Source organism: Syngnathus leptorhynchus, chromosome 3 (assembly GCF_054491065.1).
Source record: "Syngnathus leptorhynchus isolate UIUO chromosome 3, UIUO_Slep, whole genome shotgun sequence".
NCBI classification, from domain to species: Eukaryota; Metazoa; Chordata; class Actinopteri; order Syngnathiformes; family Syngnathidae; genus Syngnathus; species Syngnathus leptorhynchus.
Window position 1 is genome coordinate 12,409,998 of NC_141197.1, and position 16,974 is coordinate 12,426,971.

At 41.0% G+C, this 16,974-nt stretch overlaps 1 protein-coding gene across 2 annotated transcripts in view; it reads left to right on the forward strand.

Moving 5' to 3' along the window:
- Positions 1–16,538, forward strand: part of furina (furin (paired basic amino acid cleaving enzyme) a) — a 42,044-nt gene extending 25,506 nt beyond the window's left edge. For both annotated transcript variants that reach the window (XM_085906884.1, XM_085906885.1), the window contains exons 7-16: positions 1,510–1,598; positions 5,369–5,541; positions 6,983–7,195; positions 8,607–8,707; positions 9,018–9,121; positions 9,349–9,466; positions 10,681–10,860; positions 10,948–11,072; positions 11,706–11,813; positions 13,149–16,538. In XM_085906884.1, the coding sequence (XP_085763010.1) occupies positions 1,510–1,598; positions 5,369–5,541; positions 6,983–7,195; positions 8,607–8,707; positions 9,018–9,121; positions 9,349–9,466; positions 10,681–10,860; positions 10,948–11,072; positions 11,706–11,813; positions 13,149–13,756 (1,819 nt within the window). In that variant the 3' untranslated portion in view covers positions 13,757–16,538. The remainder of the gene's footprint in view (positions 1–1,509; positions 1,599–5,368; positions 5,542–6,982; positions 7,196–8,606; positions 8,708–9,017; positions 9,122–9,348; positions 9,467–10,680; positions 10,861–10,947; positions 11,073–11,705; positions 11,814–13,148) is intronic.
- Positions 16,539–16,974: the final 436 nt, after the last annotated feature.

The following is a 16,974-nucleotide window of genomic DNA, read 5'->3' on the forward strand; positions in this document are numbered from 1 at the left end:
CATATGTGAGCCTTGGGCTCACATCTGACTTTGATGTGATGCAGGTTTGTCTCGCTTGTTCGACCTTGCCACTGGGTTCTCGCTCTAATCAAAACATGACTTTGGTGAAGCGAGTCTTTGTTAATCACAATTTTGATATTAATGCCACTTTGGCAGGTGCTTCATGATTTATTGCAGAATGACACAAATAAATGATTTGCAGTTTGCCACAAGTGCACAACTTGTACAGATTTTACAGATTTAACAAATGATTTCAAACGAAAACAATTGCAAGCAATGCTTCCGTTGCGAACTCTGTTATTAATTGAATGGCCCAATAGAACCCTAAATGTTTTAGATTCAAATGTGTATGAATGGAAGCTCGATATTAACCAAGTGGTCCTGTGGTTTTTCCGAAATAAAATAATGTGATGGTGTTCTTGGTTCCTGTGACCGAGCGGTGTAGTAATGCACCATTTGGGATAGTAATACAGTATGCATAGTATTCTTGTCTGGGGGTTTATTTCCTAAACCAAGAAATGAATGTATCTCTGATAGCATTTGTATTTCATGAAACCATCTACCATATTCGTGTCTGTAATGAATGTGTCAAAGGCAGAGTTTGTAATGGTTTGCTTGAATGCTTATCATTTATCTCCTTCACATCAGCTGTATCCCAAGCATGTATGCCGCACGACTGCGGCAGCGAAATGAAAGCTCTAAGATAAAATGTTGCGGGGAAGTGCCAAGATAATGTGTGTGGGTTTCGTCTTTTTATCTTTTTATTTGTCTTTAACTATGCTGCCATCCTCCTTCCATGTAACTCAAACAAAAGTAATTGCCTGTGACACTCGCATGATGTTGGCGTGTTTGCTTTGTCATGAAGTATGCCTCATTTGGCCCGATAATTTTTTTTTCTTCTATGCTTGCCTGCTTTGGCTGACAGACTCGGTTTTCCTGTTTGGGGTCGGTTAAACCGCAACGGGGGTCTGCAATTATGTTGGAGGGCATTAGATGTACCGCTATGTATCCATCTCGCCGAGTGCACCTGACTGGAATGTGCTGATCCGCCACTCTTTTGGACTGTGGAACATTGCAGGGCCTGGAGCTAGCTCTTTTACAGCACAAGTCCAAGTGTGGGAATAATGAAAGACGCTGTGTTCAAATGGCAAATGGTATTCACAAAAATTCCATCGCACATGCAGAAGCTTTTGCCTTTGACTGATTTTGTGCACATCCTCCTCCAATTCTTGCAGGTTGTGAAGAATTGTGCATTTACTCTGTGGCTTAATGGTTTTTGTTTGACAGATCGGAATTGAGGTATGTTTGAAGAAATCAAAACGGTTGAGCATCATGTTTGTTTTGGCTCAAGGGGCCATTTCTGTCATTTTTCTTCAACAACACATTCTCTCACAAGCAACACATTTCTTAACTGGGTGCATTACTTGGTCCTATAAATGTACAATAAAATGCTATATTTTTTTAGCAGAATGATATGTGAGCAAGTTCTTCTCAACGCTTTTTTTGTAGGCATGGAACACGCTGTGCGGGAGAGGTGGCAGCAGTAGCCAACAATGGCATCTGTGGAGTGGGTGTGGCTTACAATGCCAAGATTGGAGGTATGTTCTATGGAATTGGTCATTACTTGCTTTTGATAAACCTGTGCAAGTGCTAACAACATTGCATTATGAACATTATGAAAACAAGCATTTTTTTCCACCTGATTTAACATCTAAAGATGTCAAAATTAATCGATAAATTGATTATAAAGTGAATTTCCTCATATTTTAAAACATTAACCATCAATTCTTCTTGTGTGATATTGCTTAGCTGTTGTTCTTTTAATCACTAAATAATACCAGATCAAAATAATTGGTAGATGAATGGTAATAAGGGAATAAACATTCTCATAAACTTTAATGCAAATAAAATTGTATTTGATTCATCAATGGTAATAGGTATTGATTCTTAATGTCATTGTTGAAATATAAATATTGATATTCTCATGAGTTATTCTGCGGTTCCCACAGCTAGTTTGTATGAACTTTAATCTCACAGGGTCATCCAATAGTGAAAATATTGAACAGATGTTTTTATCTAAATAAAAATAATGGTTACTTGATGCGAACTGACTTGACACTCTGCTATCGTGTTTCTGACAACAAACATGCTTTGGAGATTATTGATGCCATATGACAGAGTGATGTCTAGTAAACGGAAAACACATCTGCACAGTGTTGTTAATACTCTGCTCTGATGCGTATCTACAACACAACCGCAACTACAACAAGGCCTGGCTGCTTAAAACAGGCTTTATAATTGATGCATGTTGCTGGTGGGGTGATTTGTCGCGTTGAAATTTAATCGACTAGAACGATTTCTCGTTTACCCCCAACCTTTAGTAACCGCTTCTCTCAATAATTAAAATTTTCATGTTGATTTCACACGAGTTCAATTTCTGTTCCGACAGTCCTATTTTGTCATTAGTTTGAAATCATTTATTCATATTCAAAACCAATTAGTTTGGTGGTTTGAGTTAGATGATGAGGAAAAAGGTAGGTGGCATGGCAAACTGATTAATTATTTTGTCTTTTTATTTTTTTAAAGAAACCCCTTGCAAGATGTAATCTTAGTTTTGATGGCTGAAATTAATTTCACACTGTTAAAACTTAATACAAATATGAAAAATGAATTGGTTCTAAATAGGTTAGTGTCGCCTTGAGTGCCATTTTCTTTCGAACTGACTTCCACATGGGATGTATTTTCCCCTCTTCAATGTAAAATAAAAATGGAGCCATGTTAAGATGGTTTATGCATGATAAGTTAGCCATTGGATGCTAATGCTCGTCTATACAGGATGCTTTCAAGAGCCTCTAATGTGGCTTCTCCAGATGTAAAATGTATTCTTTAAACAGCAGGCGTCGCTTTTATCTCGGTGCCTGTTCTTTCATTTCATCTCTGACGATCTCCTCGCCATGCCACTTCCACTGAAAAACATCATTCAGCTTTATGATCATTCTCTGCGCCTTGAGGCAAGATCTTCATACATTCTCATTAAGATAAAAGGTGGGCTGTGTGTGGTCTCAAAGGTGGCGCAGCCTTCGCAAGTGTTTCAGGTGTAAAGCCTTTTTTTTTTTTTTTTTTTTTTAAACAGCCAATGTCAAATTAGTTGAAACAAAAGGCAGACAGATACATGTTCACTTTGGCCAGTCATTATAAACTTGTAGAGTCTTAAGTCAAGTGAGAGAAATACAGTCTCAGTGCTGTGCAATCCCAACTTTACCTTTCAAAGTTGTTCTTGGCACTAAAGAATGCATTCCTACCTCTATAAAAATCTTTCAAAATAAACCTTTTTTAGAATCTACCGTATTATTGCTAGGTTTGGGATCCAAGTATGAAGTTTGGCCTGGCACGGGCAACAGGGGGAATGCCACGCATTCAGTGAACATCAAACTGATGAATGTATACACTGTCCAGCAATCTTGAAAGTGCAGTAATAAACAAATCATGTTCCCAGAAAAAAAGGGCGAGTAATTTGACAGTTTATAGCCAAAGGGTTCATTTACCTGTTAGAGACAACCAGACATAAATCCTTATTCAACAAAGTGTGCGTATGTAGATACTATGCACACATTGTACTAAAATTTACAGAAGGTGTCTTGGGTATCTTCTGGTTTTGTGGCTTATTTGACCTTTTGTATGGCTGGGGGATACTTTCAAGTTTCCCTTTGTATTGTTAAAAAAAAAAAAAAAAAAAAAAAAGCGCAGCTGGTGACTACCACAGAAATAAAAGTTGTTTGATGCCTGTGCAGTTTGTCATAGAGATGGCACTTACTTTCCCGGAACAGAGCAGCAATTTTGTGGCGGAGAAATTATGCAATGCCTTTTGGAACGCGTTTTGGAATTTCATTTGTTACTACTAATAGAGTCTCCAGGGAATGTCACTGACAAAACGTAAGCCGCAAAGAGAAGAATGTAAACACGGACATAAGCACTTCATACACTACATGTCTTTTCCGCAATCATTAGTTTGATGTATTCTTATGTCTGTCCAATTTTCTTTCTGTTGTTCCAATCAAAATGCTTTTCCATTTTATTTATTCATGTTTCAATTCATGATGAGCCTTTTCATCTTTCTGTTCGAATCCTCTGAAAGCTCCAATGCAGCTGAACCTGTTCTTTCTGAACCATTTTGAGCACAACAGCAATTTATTTGTCCTTAATGTCGGCGGTGGGGAGAGCAAAAGCCAAACTTAAAAAAAAAAAAACAAAGAGGCACAAAAATATTCACTTGCAAGCTGACGCCACAGACAACCAAAAGGCACACAGTGAAACTGCACTCGATTTATGCAAATATGAAACAGCACAGTAGTATCGCTGTGTTCGTGTGAGTTACATCTCCCCTAAAATGGGAAGCACGATGGAGTCGTTGGGCCGCACATCGAAACTAAAGACGCACGAAAATTAAACCACGGCTGCACTAAAAAGGAGCTAACCATCAACCTTAGATGCTACATAAATTGGATATAAAGTCTGCACATCCGTATTGGAATGTCAGGGTTTTGTAATATAAAAATGGAACCAAGACGATTCATCTCTAAATATTTTTCACCATTAATGTTACAACCTGTGCAACTCATTAGAATTTTTTTCTCCGCAATAGTCATTAAACAGCTAAGAATGTGGTTGCACAAGTATGAACACCTACTTTTATCTCACTGTGGAAGGGACTGTTCATAAAATCATATTCAAGCTGGAGTAGGGACACAATTGCTACCAATTTAAAAGACCTTCTGAATAAAGTTCAGTTGTTCTTGTAGGCTTTTCCAGACATTGAATTGCAGAAGCATGAAGGTTATATTCAAACAGCAACTGCTACTTGGACCTGTTCATACATAATTTCTTCCACCTTGACTAAGGCAGTGAGCAATGTTGTGTTTGGGCCAAACATACTTTCTTCATTTTCAGCATAGTTTCATTGGATCATAACAGATTTTCCCACCTGCATTTGGGATGTTTCAAGGGTATTTTTTGCTAAATGTAGCCAAGTTTAGATTTTTTTGAGTCTTGCCCAGCTTCCTTTTTGGGTCTTGCCAGCTTACTCATTGGAAGAAGATTGTTGTGACATGCACTGAAGAGCCTTGTTTTCTCCACTTGAAGATGATCCTCACTGTGTTCCATGCTATGTTTAATGAATTAACCGTCCTATTTTTTTTTTCTGCTTAGCCTCTCGAAGTCTACTAAGTTGTATAGCTGATACATCACATTAGCAGCGGACAAAATTTTGAAATGATTCTGATTCTTTTATAGCATAAAAAGTTGGCCTTTTAACAAAAGTTAATAATAAAGTTAGAAAATAACCCTCTTTTCTATTTCAACAATAATGCAGGCGTGCGCATGCTAGATGGTGAGGTGACAGACATGGTGGAGGCCCAGTCTCTAGGCCTGAACCCCCAACACATTGACATCTACAGCGCCAGCTGGGGCCCAGAGGATGATGGCAAAACTGTGGATGGGCCTGCCAAACTTGCCAAAGAGGCCTTTCTGCGTGGAGTTACTGAGGTGTGTATATGTGGGTGGGTTGGTTGGGTGCGGGGGTTGTCATTTGTACGAGAGAAATTAACTGCTTCTGTGTGTGTGGCTTCCTTTCAACAGTCTGTAATTGAACCGTTCAAGCATGAGGGCACAAAAAGTGGAAGGAACAAAGCTGTATTTGACCCTGACAATTATGAACGGAAGGGAAATGCGCTCTGAAAGCCACCGGTCAGGAGAATAATGAAAATTAAATCTGAGCTGAAGGAAATTAAATTTGATTTGATGAAGAAATGTTGCATGAAAGTTTATTTTAAAGTCCATGATTAAAGTTTAACCTCAGAACTCTTACAGTGAATGCAGATTGACTTTTCATCAAAATCCAAATTTTTTTCCCCGCACTGTTTGATAATTGTGACCTGTCTTAACTGTGACAAGAATTTTCCCAATTTGTCATTACTGCACGCTCACTCAACTGGTAACTGGTACAAATGTCTCTGTCAATCTTTGCATCAGCTACCAATCTCAGAGGCGTTGAGGAAGAAACAATTTGGAGAAACAGCTCAGCATTTTGGAACCAAGTTTTGTAGGCTTTACATATTGATTGGCTATTTCCTCTGCAAAGGTTTTGGAACAGCTAGGTTAATTATTTAGTTTTTGTCTGTGCCATTTTTGTGATTTACTAAATATTAAATGTGATCCACTTTAAATGAATTTAATGTCTGTTCCTCTACTTTTGCTTGCTCAAAGTGTGTGGCTTCAAACAAAGGTGGACTGTCTGGGAGAAAAAAAAGGGCATCCTACCTATTCATTCCCAATCCAAATTATCTTGCCAAACTGCTATAAGAATGTCAATTATTAGAAAAACAGTTTGGAAAAAAAAAAAAGGAGAGGGACAAATGCTGTTAAAAATAGATATGAACAAATGGACATTATACTAGTGTTGTAATTTTAGTCTTCTCATAAGAAGCAACAAGTCAAGAAGACTTGATTTACAGCCTTGTAAACAGGCTTGTACTTGGTATACCCTCTCTTTTTACTGCATTGGACTGTGTCATGTAAAAAGAGATTGATAAGGCAACGGATCCCACCTCGGGCTCCCCACATACGCACGCACACCATGCATAAATGCATCTAAGCAGCACACAGACTTGTTATGAACTGTGCGATTCGTGGCATGTGCCATAAAAGTGATTTGGGACTGCTGACACAGACTACTTTGATGATTGCTGCGCTGTCGGTTGGCAGCGGGTGGCACATGTACAGGTTGGATCGATGCACAAAAAGATGGTGCCACTCAATACCATAAAAATGATTTGCTGCACTTCAAGCACTGAGCCGTTTGCATGGTATACTGCAGCGACTGGTCTGTTTTCTGATATTTACCCGCTTTTGATTTTCAAAGTGGCCTCCTTGACCTTTTCATTTGAAATAGGTAATGATTTTGTGGGATTTCTTTTACAACCTTCAGGGCCGTGGAGGTTTGGGCTCAATCTTCGTGTGGGCCTCCGGCAACGGTGGGAGGGATAAGGACAGCTGTAACTGTGATGGCTACACCAATAGCATATACACCCTCTCCATCAGCAGCTCGACCCAAAATGGCTTTGTCCCCTGGTACAGCGAGGCTTGCTCCTCAACCCTCGCAACCACCTACAGTTCGGGCAATCTCAACGAGAAGCAAATTGTAAGTTTTCCTTTCATAGACTCTTTTTTTTTCCAATAATAAGTTATTGGCTTCCAAAGTCTAGGTTAGGTAAATTAAATCAGGTTTTGCCATCCATTGTTAAATGTATAGGTTTTTTTTTTTGGTTTTTTGCACATTCATCCAGAAAAACATGCACTTCTGGTTTTAAATGGCTGAAATTGAAACATTCACTCAGTCGTTATAAATGGTGGCATGTGTTTCCGCAGAAGAAACATCAGCAGACCTTTTGAAGCAGCAACAGATGTGCTGTCAAGTTTGCCAATATAAGACTAAATGCAACAAAGTGTTGAACCCATCCATTTTTTTTTTTTCCATTAAGTGTACACTCATTGTACTATTCCACATTTAAACGACTGTTCAGGATGTCTTTTTGAAATGCACAATGGGGAACTTTAAAACACAAACATAAGCCATTAGCTGGTCTGTTGATGATGATGATGGCATGACTGGGAAAATCTTCAAGGACCAGCAAAAAGTACATGATTACCCAAGTCTAGTTCTTGCACAATAATTGGTTCTTGATTAACTTGGTCTGGGATCTGCAGCTTCATAACCTCCTGATTCTCTTCCTGACCGTCCCTCTTCTTTCTTTTTTACATCAATGAATTCACTTTTGGCCCACTATACTCATTAATTCACTTTTGGCCCACTAAAATGATTATGAATAATAAGTTGCTGGAAGTCCTCCTAGAAAGCTTCTGCTTTAACATTCATGTCACAAATGGAGAATAATTTTGGTCTACTTCAGTCGCATCAACACTTAGACATGCAAATTCTGTCTTTGCTTTTTTTGTCGTACTTGTGTAATGTGTTGTTCGCGTAAAAGCCAAGATTGCTTTGCAATTTGGATAATCTTTATTGTTACAGCAATTTTGTGCATACAGGCGTGAGTCACCACCGACTGTATTTTTTTTATCGCACTTGTTCAGTTCAGTCAATTTGGACCGCATCACTTGGTGCGCATGATTGGCTTTGAGCTTCCCTCTATGTAGTTTCCTGACCTGCATTTTTTTCCAAAGATTGCTTCCTTCTTGCTTCATATCACTGCACATATTTTAAGTCGCCCAACAGCAGCTGCCATGTGCAACTACAGCTCTCTGCTGTTGGTCATAAATCTAAAAAAAGATACCGCCTGAGTCAAGGTAGAGAAAAAGAATTCAGGACTCGTTCTGTTATTTCACCATCGAACTCCCCTGCTGGACAAGGAATCCATATCGAGCACTTGTTGCTCACCATTTGCCATATGTTTAACATTTCAACGGCGTTCACTTCCAGCAGATCCATTTACATGATAATAAGATAATAAGAGGCAATTGAAATGTCCGAAACGTTTACCCTCTCGGCTCGAGCGGGCTCAATTAGATAATGTAATTATTTTTTCTTTTATCAGATCACGACAGACCTTAAGGCTAAATGCACAGACTCTCATACAGGGACATCTGCCTCCGCCCCACTGGCTGCCGGGATCATCGCTCTGGCCCTCGAGGCAAAGTAAGTGCTAATCAGTCGATTTTTAAAATCTCACGTCGCCCGCAGCTTTGTCCTAAGATTCATGCTCTAAAAATGTCCTCATGTCTACTGATCTAAATATACACTGTACACTTAGCAATTTTTTTTTTCTGCTGAAGAAGCAATTTTAATGCAATGAAGCACATTGAAATAGATGCGGAATTTCTGTTCATTGCAGATAGTAGTTGTCCACAATGTTGTAATCGTCATTTATCTGGCTTGAATCTGAGTTGAGAATGTCAAACCTATTATGCATGTGTGAATGTGTGCTTATATTTGGATTTTGTTCCAGTAAAAATTTGACCTGGAGGGACATGCAACATCTGGTTGTGCGAACCTCTCACCCTGCCCACCTGGCCACCAGTGACTGGAATACCAACGGGGTTGGCCGCAAAGGTACACAACTCAAGATCACTTCCTCTGCAGTTAACGTCATGCCCTTCAGTCTCAATGTTATATTCTGCCTCCACTTCTGAAGCTAACATTGAAATTCGAAAAGCAGGGCTTTGGTTCCGAACAAAATACATTTCTTGAAGTGGCATGTGTTCCGACACTTAGGTTGGGGATGTTTCATTCAGAAGGACAGCTGTCATGTCTCCTCTCTTCTCCCTCATTTCCTGCAGTCAGCCACTCGTACGGATACGGCCTACTTGATGCCAGTGCCATCGTGGCTCTGGCAAACACGTGGACCAGCGTGGGACCGCAACGAAAATGTGTGATCACCATGCTCTCTGAGCCAAAGTTAGTGCAACACACACTGCTCACTCGATTTCATAGCCATTGATAATCCTCTCCCTATTCAACTATTTCGAGATGTTTGTGCCCTAAGTTTTTATATCTAGCCTGCGTACCACATCGGCAGAAAGGATATTGAATCATTTTTCCTTTATTCTGTCTCTCAGCATATTTTGTGCACTGTTATTTTGAATCGAAAGGCAGATAAACATTCCAGTGGTTGTTTTTGTCTACCACAGCACTACCTTTCAACTAAAGTTTCCAAAGCAAATTAAGCAAAGGTCCACTGAGAGGACAAAAACAAAACTGATATGTATTTTTTTTTTTTTTCCCCTATGGCTGTTTTATATCCGGCATTGTAAGCAGACTGTCCTCAACCAGTCATTATGCACTTGTTGTGTGGGTGTGAGCATCCTCAGCTTTGGGCTGTTTCGAGCAGACGGTTTAAGCATCTGGGAGCAGGAGAAATATTCAGGACAGTCATTCAAAAGTTAGCAGTTAACCTCATTCCGACAGACAAAAACCAAGGGAGCAATTAGGGATTCAGTCTTTCTCGGTCGCAGTCAAAATGAAAACGAATGTGTACATCTGATTCTTTTTAGTATGCGGTATTCTTAACATACGTAATCAGTGCTATTAAAATGTGAAAATCAAATAGGCTATAAAAGGTAACCCCCTTTAAACTGGAATATGGTGTTTTGATTCAAAGATGTGCTGCATCGATTCGAAACGAATCAGAAGTTTAAAGATATGACGTAATTTTTGTAGTGTCCCACATGATCAACATGTAATCACTGTCTCCTTTTGTATCTTTTGATATGACTTAAGACATGTAGAAGATATATGCAAGGTACTTAATGTACAAAGACAAAAGAAATCCCCCTGAACTTGAAACGCTGTGCTCTAGAGCTTGACTATTCGCACTGGCACCTTGTCAGGCTGTTATTTCTTCATGTTTGATTATAACGTGTCATAAAAAAAACAAAACTTTTAGGCAGCTATGGGAAGGGAGGTGTCAAGACAAAGATTGCTTTTTCACAGCACATGGTTGCTACAGGTGGTAAAACTTTAATCCTCTCCAAGACTTCAAACTCTTTGCCCCTATCACAGTGGTGAAGAGTTAAGTAGCATTCTGATCCCAAGCTTAGAACGAATCCCGTGTAATGGTTCTGATGGCACGCTGTGTTCTTAGCTACATCACATGACTCATATGTTCACAGAAACATTGGCGGCCATTTATCAGTTAACAAGAGCATAGATGCCTGCTTTGAGAGCGACAGTCACGTGACCTCACTGGAACACGTCCAAGCTCGGCTCACCCTATCGTACAACCGAAGGGGCAACCTGGCCATCCACCTCATTAGTCCTGCCGGCACGCGCTCCACGCTGCTCCACCCCAGGTACGTTTAAACGCACAGCTGCACGTACACACTGACACAAGCCTGTCAACTTCAGTCTGTTTACACGCCCGTGATGATTTCCTGCAGGCCTCATGACTACTCGTCAGAGGGCTTTAATGACTGGGCTTTCATGACCACCCACTCTTGGGACGAGAACCCCTCTGGGAAGTGGACGCTGGAGATAGAGAATGTAGCGGGCGCCAGTGACTATGGTAAAGCCTCTTTGTGACACCATATTTCTGTTTTCATCAGAACTTGATGCTACTGCAATTATCTACAGTTATTTTGTATGAATAAGTCAATTACAACTTGAAATTCAATTCCTGAAACTAAAATCTGTGATTTTTTTTTTTTTTTTAAAGACGTATTAGTGGAATAAAAACTGCTGGTTGTTTTGTGTAACGATTAAATTCCATGTGAAGTAGCTGCTTTATTCCTTCTCTAAGAATATAAGCTTGAAAAGAAAATAATGGAAAAGAGAATTTTTTTTTTTTTTAAATCTGTCAGCTCTATTCACACTCGGGAGACTTTCAGTCAAGATGAACCTCTCAAGATCCTTCCCCCCTCCCCTCACAGACACTTCTTTTGCACTCACAACTAATCTTATTAGACATGAAGGGCCATCCGATTGTCTTAAAAGCGCTGCTCTTTTCAAAGTGTCATTTTGTGGCAAAAATTGGAGAGTCTTCTTAAGAATATGTTTGAACAAAATTTACTCTCGGGAGCTTGAGCCTCTTTGACGGGCCTACATTTTTCAGGAACCCTTTGTTTTCCCCATGCAAGCTTTATATAAATATATATATCTAAAAAAAAAAATATATCTCCTGGCTTATTTTTCTTCTCAGGCACCCTAACCCAGTTCATCCTGGTGCTGTATGGCACCGCACCCCCTGGAGACTCTCAGCCTGGAAACGGCAACTGTAAGACGTTGGACCTCAGGCAGATATGCCTTGGTAAGATGCTGTCTCTTCCCTGCTTTTCTTCAATTAGTTAATCAACACGGTATATTGTTTTATATCACCTTTCATATTTATAAAAAGAATTCAAAACAAAGCTGGTAGTACAAGACGCAACTCTTTCCCATTGACCACAGTCTCTAAACCCCAATTGTTGGACCATCCCACACTTCCTATCCCTTGTGTAAAATCATTTATTGTATAAAAATATTATTTATGTAAATGACATGGCTGAGAACAGACTAAGCCACTGGAGGTCAACCCGCCCCGGGCATATGTAGAGGTCACAACCACAACCGCAAACTATTACTGATCGCATCAAGCAATTCGTCAAATGATTCTAATCAAGTCCATATTGCTGTGTCACAGCCAATCCAAATAGCAACACAGACGACGAGGTTTTTTTCAAGTGAAAACCGACTATCTGACACAGTGACAGTCTGGCCCCTACAGGCAGACATGGGTAACGACATACTGACAGGCAGCTAAGGAGGGTCACCTGATTGTCATTGTTGTATTCGTGTTATCGTCTGATATTGCCTTTTAAGATATTGTGGTTGACTTTGAGCTCCTGCCATTAGAAGTTGCCACTGCGCATGATTTATTTGGAATAGTTTTGACACTGGCGAAATGCTAGCGAGTTAGCCTGCGGTAGCTAAAAGCTTTTGACAGAGGCAGTTTAAAGATGGTGATGCGTATTGTCGATCTGCAATATGGACCACAAATTTCATGTCATGGAATTCATTTGATTCATACTAATTAAATGAACACCATAAGTGAGACTGCCAACAGAGTAGTTAGCAGACAGTATATTGAGCATGTAACAGCTCTTGAGGTTCATTGTGAGACTTGTGCATATGTTGTTTAAAGGCTTGTCCAGCTCTTCCTCCAGATGGTTCATTCATGCCACATTTCATCAGACAGAGAAGGTTACAGTATGCTCTCCATGCAAGAGCATACGAGTAGGGATGGCGGAAAAGTACTACTTTTGTCTAAATGAAGCTTCTCAACTCACCTCAACAGTTGGCAAAGTACTACTTTTATCTAAATGTAGCTCCTCAACTCACCTCAACAGTTGAGGGTATTGGTTCGGCCTTGTGCTTTCCAACTTGGCACTATCATGGTTGGTGTTGTTTGAATACGGAAATGAAAGTTACAGGGTCACATGAGCACCTCTAAGAATCGCAGTGGTATCAACTGTTGTTGTTTTTTTTTGTCTGTCAATGTGAATAACCTAAATCTATTTCTATGTCATTTTGACACAATTCTTTTGTCTCTCAGCAGCTTGGTGTTTTAAAAAAAAAATTTCCCCTGTGCTTTTCTGTGTTGTAGAGTGTAATCCCGGCTTCTACCTCCATATGCAAAGTTGTGTGAAAGAATGTCCACCAGGCTACGCTGTGGGTTTGCTTCCCCTCAACTACACCGTGGGGAACTCCATTTCCCCGCCCTACTTGCCGGCCTGCATGCCGTGCCTGCCGCCCTGCCTGACGTGTAGCAAGCTCAGCGGTGAGGCCTGCCTGTCCTGTCCTCCTCACAGATCGCTGAATCCCATCACCGGCAGCTGCGATCACAACACCCAGTACATGCGCGAGTCGCCCGGAGGCTTCATGGTGGGCCAGGGGGACGCTGGGTTGCAGCCCCAGCGTACCTCCCAATTGCCCATGACTGTAGCCATTCTCAGCTGCATGGCCATCATGGCCGTCTTTGCCGGCATCTTCCTCATGCTGCAGCTGCGCTCGGGCGCCGTCATCAAACTCCCGTCTCTAGAAGCCGGCAACAGCCTGGCGGGCACCTTCAGCTTGGGTGGGAACAGGGTGGTGTCGTACCGCGGCATCCCGACAGTGTGGGGGGACGACGGCGCCAACACGGACTCGGAAAACGAAGAATTTGACGTCCAAAACGAGAGGACTGCCTTTATCAAAACACAAAGTGCTCTTTAATACATTCCTTTTCCGACCTGCCTTTTTTTTTTTTTTTTTTTTATTCTCAAATCCTCACCACCAATTATTGGAAAATTCAGGGCTGGTGGGTCTTTGCTTTCACGCTCTTCTCTGGTTTTATTTCTCTTCCTGATTTGGCCCTCCATTTCAGTGGATTCCCAACATCCTCCGCTTCTCTGTAAGAGACCTGGCAGCAAGTCGCTGCCCACTTGGAGCTCAGGATAGCTGGTGTGTTCACACTTCTATTTGACCTTGTGTCTTTCTCCACCTCCTCTTCCTTTGGATCACTGGCAATGTGTTTCTGTCCCACCCTCTTCTCCAGCTCTTATTGTTCCACTAAAAGACAATTACCGCCTTTCTATTCTTCCTCCTTCCCTTTTCTATCAGTCTCTGTGCAGTAGCCGGATGAGATTGTTTTGACGTGGGGGAACGCGAGCGTGCTAGTGTCCATGTCCGGCACGCGAGTGTTAGGCCAATCTTAAACCAGTTACTCTATAGTCTTTTTCATAGCATTGTGTAAGTGAGCAAATCTATTTGGTCCCATTTGATTCTCGCAACTATCAACATCGCAAATGCCACGCTTTTTTTTAGGGGGGGGGGGGGTTCACCTATCAATGATTTTCATGTGCAATGCGAGCCATGCAGCCGTCAGAATTAAGTTGGAGAAAATAGACGAGCCTCAAATGTTTCCAACCTTGCAGCTATCACCCGTGAAAGCAAAAAAAATATATACTTGATCAACCCTGCAGCAGCTATTACTTGTGATTCATCTGCAGAAGGATTGGAATCATTACCAACACATCACTACGTTCACTCGGTCCGGGCATGTTAACACTACAAAGACAAATTGCCCACGCCTCAAATTAACAATGACACTAATGTAGTTGTTTTGTGTCGTTTTATTGTGAAAGAGAAATGTACATCTTCCTTCAGAGGGAGCATTTTTCTCCTCCGTTTTACATTCCTGCTCTCTCAAGCTGAGTTGAAACTGCACAACATCAACATCCCTGCATCAGGTCTAAATTTAAGTGGATCTCTTCTGTGAGCCCCTCCAACAATGCTGTTGTATTCTGACTGACGCTGCAGAAAGGGAGTTTTGTTTTTTGTTTTTTTACCTTTGGGGAAGGTTGTTTTTAGTCTTTGTTTCTCCTACGCTGGATTTCAACGACACATCTCACGATTGACTACGGAGCAAATCTAAATCCATTGATCTCTCTTCAATAGCTCCCAACGAATTGATCCGGCACTCAAGCGCTGCCGAGAGAGGTTGTCACGAGGATGATGACATGCAAACAAAAACGCAGCTGCTCGCCCTTTATATCTACCTCTCATCACTCAGTATGGTTTCACACAGATGGAAATATTCTGGAAATATAAAGTAGGATTGGCGTTTCATTTGATTTTTTTTTTTAGGATGCTGTGCCAGTCTTATCACCTTTATCGTCAGCATTCACAGGCAGGGCTTTAAATCCTGCTTTGGGTAATGGGACGGGGTCAAAGGATTGACTTTTTTTTAGTCCCGTCGGCCCGCATTTACTCGCGTGTTAAATGGAATTTGCCAGATAGATGTTGTTTGCGGTCTTTGTACTCCCAGCCTCCCTCTGGTTCCTCTTGAGGTGAAGACTTTTTGTCCTGATGCCGACAATCAATTTCCCTGTTTAGAGAGCAAGTGGCAAGCAAAGAAAATAAATCCATTGAAAAGCTAACCACTTGTGTCGACAAGCCCTCTGTTGGGGTAATGTGCAGACGCAGATGTGATTACCGAGGTGTTTATTCCTTCGTGTGGCTGCACAGGACCGGTCATGGATCTACATTAGTGCCTACTGACATTTCGGCTTTAAGTAGGATACTAATTCAAAAATGTCATTTGTGGCATCATGTGAAGCGTTTAAAAACGTAGCGCCACATAATGTGGCAAGAAAATCACTTCTCAGAACGTGCTTTACAATGTGGAATGATTTTGTTATTAGAGGTAATGGTGGAGTGTGTGCAAAAGGCAAAATGTGCAACGTTGAGTTTGTTTTGAGTCATTGCCTGCCTGCCTGCCTGCTCAAGTGGGTGCTTTCGAGTGCTCTGGTTTCGAACTTTCTCAAGTGAGAAAGTGCAAACACACCAGGAAGCTCTTTCAAACACTTGCGGCCATGCGCGTGACTCGGAATATTTGGCCTAAACAAGGACGGCTCTTCTGTAATTGTAATCAAACGGAGCTCGAGGAGTCCGACGTGTCCGATTCAAATTAGAAGGAGCAATATGTTGGCAGAACCAAAGACAATCATTTTGTCTGTGTCGTCTTAAGATATTTTGTCACTTGTCGATCCTCCCTCCCATCAATTTAGTGTGTGTGGTTGTGTGCGTGTTTGCTTGCTCATCATGCATCATCTCTGTTGCGACACCGTGTATTGTTGAGCTGCTGTGAAGGAAAGCGCTAGAATGTATTCCATCTTAAACTTAAGGGCTGAAAGCAGTCCTGCGTACATGTGTGTGCGCGCATATCCTTGGTCAGTATACATTAAATGAGTTTCGGGGGCAACCTCACTTGACCCCCCCCCCCCAGCCCCTTGGCTGCACAGTACCTGTGCACATGTGTGACCCGTGAATACTGTACACGAATGACTTGGCTTAACTGAGACAAAACTCGAAATAAGGCCTATTTTTGTACTATAATGAATGGTGCAGTGTCATTTTCTTGTAATTTAAAGATTGTTTGCTCTTGGTTTCTTCTTTTTATTTAATTGTTGTCAATTATAGATTCTACTAAAATAAAGATCTATGCAAATTTGAAGGCATTTTACTTCATTTCACAGCTGCATGTTGTCAGTGTCTAGTAAGTGGCGCTCTATCAAGGGGCTTTCATTAAAAAGTCATTTGTTAGCAGAAAAAAAAAATATATAATAATAATGGCTCTGCTTATGTTTGATAGAAAATGATCTAAATGGCAAATCTTTGTCCCCCCACCAAACAGCTTGTGACATGCTACATTATTCACCTCATTGGCTCCATTGAGACTATTTGATGTAGTGCTGCTGTAATTAAGACAATGACTTTACACCAACTGTGTCATAAATCCAAATAATGAAGTGAGAGTGGCTCTGCACCGGGCAATAAAGCAAACCATTGTTTTTATGCAACAATACCTCTCAATAAAAGACTTAAGCATCTCAAGCTGTTAATAAAACGATAAAAAGTCATGTTTAACTCATTTGTAAACCTGCTCCAGG